The sequence below is a fragment of the Solanum tuberosum genome, unplaced genomic scaffold (genome assembly GCF_000226075.1).
Source record: "Solanum tuberosum cultivar DM 1-3 516 R44 unplaced genomic scaffold, SolTub_3.0 scf00033, whole genome shotgun sequence".
NCBI classification, from domain to species: domain Eukaryota; kingdom Viridiplantae; phylum Streptophyta; class Magnoliopsida; order Solanales; family Solanaceae; genus Solanum; species Solanum tuberosum.
Window position 1 is genome coordinate 707,108 of NW_006238959.1, and position 3,454 is coordinate 710,561.

A 3,454-nucleotide genomic window follows, 5' to 3' on the forward strand; every position below is an offset into this window, starting at 1 on the left:
AAATCTTTCATTAAAGAATCACTAATTCCTTTATTACCGGACAATTGTGAAAAAAATACAATTTTTTCAATCATTAACTCATTATTATAAAAAAGTATGATCTAAAAGTCATTGATTTCCCAAATTCAAATTACATAAATATATTTAATTTTGTGGAGAATATATTGCATACATCTTTTAGTTCATTAAATACTTTTGAAACATATGCACTATAAAGAAAAAAGTGAAATTACTATGTAATTTATTAAAAAGAGTGTCACATAAATTTAGATGGACAAAATACTAACTAAACATACATTATTGTATACTTAGAATACATAACACTTGGTTCTTCAAGCTATATATAACCTCATTATTCAAGCACCTATTCCACACTCACTCTCCTACTCCACAAGAAATTATCTCCTTGTGTTTTTGAAAAAAAAAATCTAAAGTTTCTATATCGGCTATATTAGAAAGTTTTCATTTCTTCTATTTTTGGGAAGTTGATTTTCTATTTGTGTAGTATATATCATTCATTTACAAGTATATTATTCTTTTTTCTTTGCATTTTTATTCAATATTTCTTCAATTGTACCATCCCAATAAATGGATTATAGAAATAGTCGATATTTCTGTTATTATTCATCATCTTCCCCATTTCACAAACAATTTGCGGTGCAAGAGGCAAATTCTCAAAATTTCCAGAAATTTATTAGTCCAGATTTATATGAGTCTGATAATTTTCGTATGTACGTTTACAAGGTACAAAAGTGCTCAAAACTTTATAGTCACGATTGGACGTCTTGCCCTTTTACCCATCAAGGGGAAAAAGCACGTCGACGTGATCCAAGGAAATACAACTATTTGCCAATTCCTTGCCCTGGTTATAAATTCGCATCTTGCATAAAGGGAGATAATTGTGAATTATGCCATGGAGTTTTCGAGTACTGGTTACACCCTGCAAAGTACAGGACCAATCCGTGCCAAGCTGGCACGTCGTGTAATAGACCAGTTTGTTTCTTCGCACATACACTAAATGAGCTTCGTCTTGAGACGAAATACAATTGGTGTTATGTGTATCAATACCCTTTAAACATCCAATCATACCCGGATATTATAATTGAAAATGGTCCAAATGGTAATTGGATGATTGTTCCTTGTAACCCTCAACTACAACCACCACCACATGATCAATATTACAGTACTACTACTTTTGGACATGGATATTCTCCGAATCCCCAACAAATTCCTCCGAAAAATATGTCAACTTTTGAGTTGTTTGCTCAACCTCCTCCTTCATCTTCTCAAACTCATCCACGATTTGGCCATAATGCTCAAAATGAGAGTGATTTTTCACTTTTTTCAGCAAATCATGCAAAGTTGATTGAGCAGGTGAAGAATCTTGAGCTTGGAAGTACTTCTCATGCTAAGATGAATAAAATATATGATGATAAGGGGAAAAGGTCGGTGGAGTATGAGTTACGGGATCAAAAATTTTCAAACATCAATTGAGTTTCTAACTTGTTGGTGGATGCATATGAGGGTACAAGCTTGTAAATATTTTGTACATGATGAGTGATAGCAATTCATAATTTATGTATAAACGGATAATTAATTTGAAATCATTTTTATGAGGATGTTAATTATTTCTAACTCTTTTTGTCATTTTTCATTTCTGTCTTTATATGTATCTAACGTTAATATTGATGTTTCAAGTATTGTATATAAATGTACCACAAAAATAGATCACCCATATGTCCTTCCCTTTTTAGTTGTATTTTATTATAACCAGATTGTATCCAAACCTATTAGTTTGGTTGATTGGGATTTGCATCATGTAAAACTCAAAAAGGAAAGCATTTTTTTTTCTAATTTTCCATTCTCAGGGTTCAAATTAAACGTTAAGGTAAAAAGATTTTATATATCCATTTCATCACACTCCTTAGGGGTGGTCATTCAAAATAAACGATTTAGTTACAAGAATTCAATGTCTTCGTAAACTTGGCTTGGACTCAGGGGGAATACTGACTTGGTGGCAAATTTCCTTTTTAGTATTAGGCATAATTTGTTTTCATTAAGATTAAGACATCTAAATGCACATATGAATAATTAAGATCTTGTCTATAGATCTGCTGACTGAATATAAGTGTGTGTGTATGTGTTTATTAATCTGTAAGCAAAATAAATATTATGATTCAAAAAATAGAAGTTAATATTACATTAACAAAATATTAGACAAAAAATTAATTCTTTGATAAATGTCAAGATATTTAAATTATAAATAAATATTTTAATTTTGACAAAATGAAATGGAACTACGTAGACTATTGATATAAATTATAATAATAAAAATGATTGTTAGAAATTTTTGGAGAAAAAGGTCTAAAATATAACCGAACTTTAACCAAAATTGTTGTAATGATACCGAACTTGGAAAGGACCTTTTACCCCCCTGCACTATTTAATAGTGTATTTTAAAGGTATATATGTGCCCACGTGGACATCATAAATATTGCATCATTATAAATAGTAGCGTGTCCACGTGGACACATATATACCTTTAAAATACACTATTAAATAGTGAAGGGGGTAAAAGGTCATTTCCAAAGTTCGGTATTGTTACAACAATTTTGGTCAAAGTTCGGATATATTTCAAACCCTTTTCCCAAAAAATGTAGTCATCTTTTTTTTTATTTCAACAAAACATATTTATGAAGTTGTTTTGCACTTTAATCAAATAAAAGAATTATAATAAATTTGATCAATTCTTGATAAACAAGTAGCAAGAACAAAAATTAAAAGTTTAAGGAAAATAATTTGTATAATTAATAAAGTTGGAGAATGAAAGAGACTTGAACTTTTTTTGAGAGGAAAAATATGGAGCACAATTTTTTTCTGAAAATAAAAGTGTCTTTAAAAGGGCCTGAATGAGAATAAGACTCTATCACAAATCTAATTTATTCAGACTCATTAAAAGATTTTCAAGTAAAAAAACAAACGCACTTAATGGGCTAATGTCTGAATTATTGAGATTCAAACCTCCATTAAGTGCAAACAAATGAGGCTTTAGTTAAATCAGGGTCTTGTTAAATTTTATTTACATCTTAACTAAAGAAGTTCATATCCAAATTGAAGATATCAAAACGAACAAATTGAAAAGAAAAAGATTGAATCATATCAAATTTAATTACATATGATATTAATATAGCATTTAAAAAATCTATCAAATCAAAACATGTTAAAATCATACTATATTGACCTACGAACACCCCTACGTGTGAGAAGGAGAAAATAATACAGTTGTTTGTATGATATATAATACCAAATATTATGTAAGCATTAAAAGAATTAGAAGCACATATTGTTTCCTTTAGATGGTATTAAAAAATAACAAAAAAAAAGAAAGAGAAACGGATTTTGTTGGGGTGTGTGGGTGGGGGGGGGGGGGTCTAAGGGCTTAATTTTGCTTGTT

General features: G+C 29.6%; 1 protein-coding gene across 1 annotated transcript; it reads left to right on the forward strand.

Annotated features, from left to right (window-relative positions):
* Positions 1-588: 588 nt before the first annotated feature.
* Positions 589-1,494, forward strand: LOC107059695 (zinc finger CCCH domain-containing protein 2-like). The gene has a single exon (XM_015306485.1). The coding sequence runs from the start codon at positions 589-591 to the stop codon at positions 1,492-1,494; it is 906 nt and encodes a 301-aa protein (XP_015161971.1).
* Positions 1,495-3,454: the final 1,960 nt, after the last annotated feature.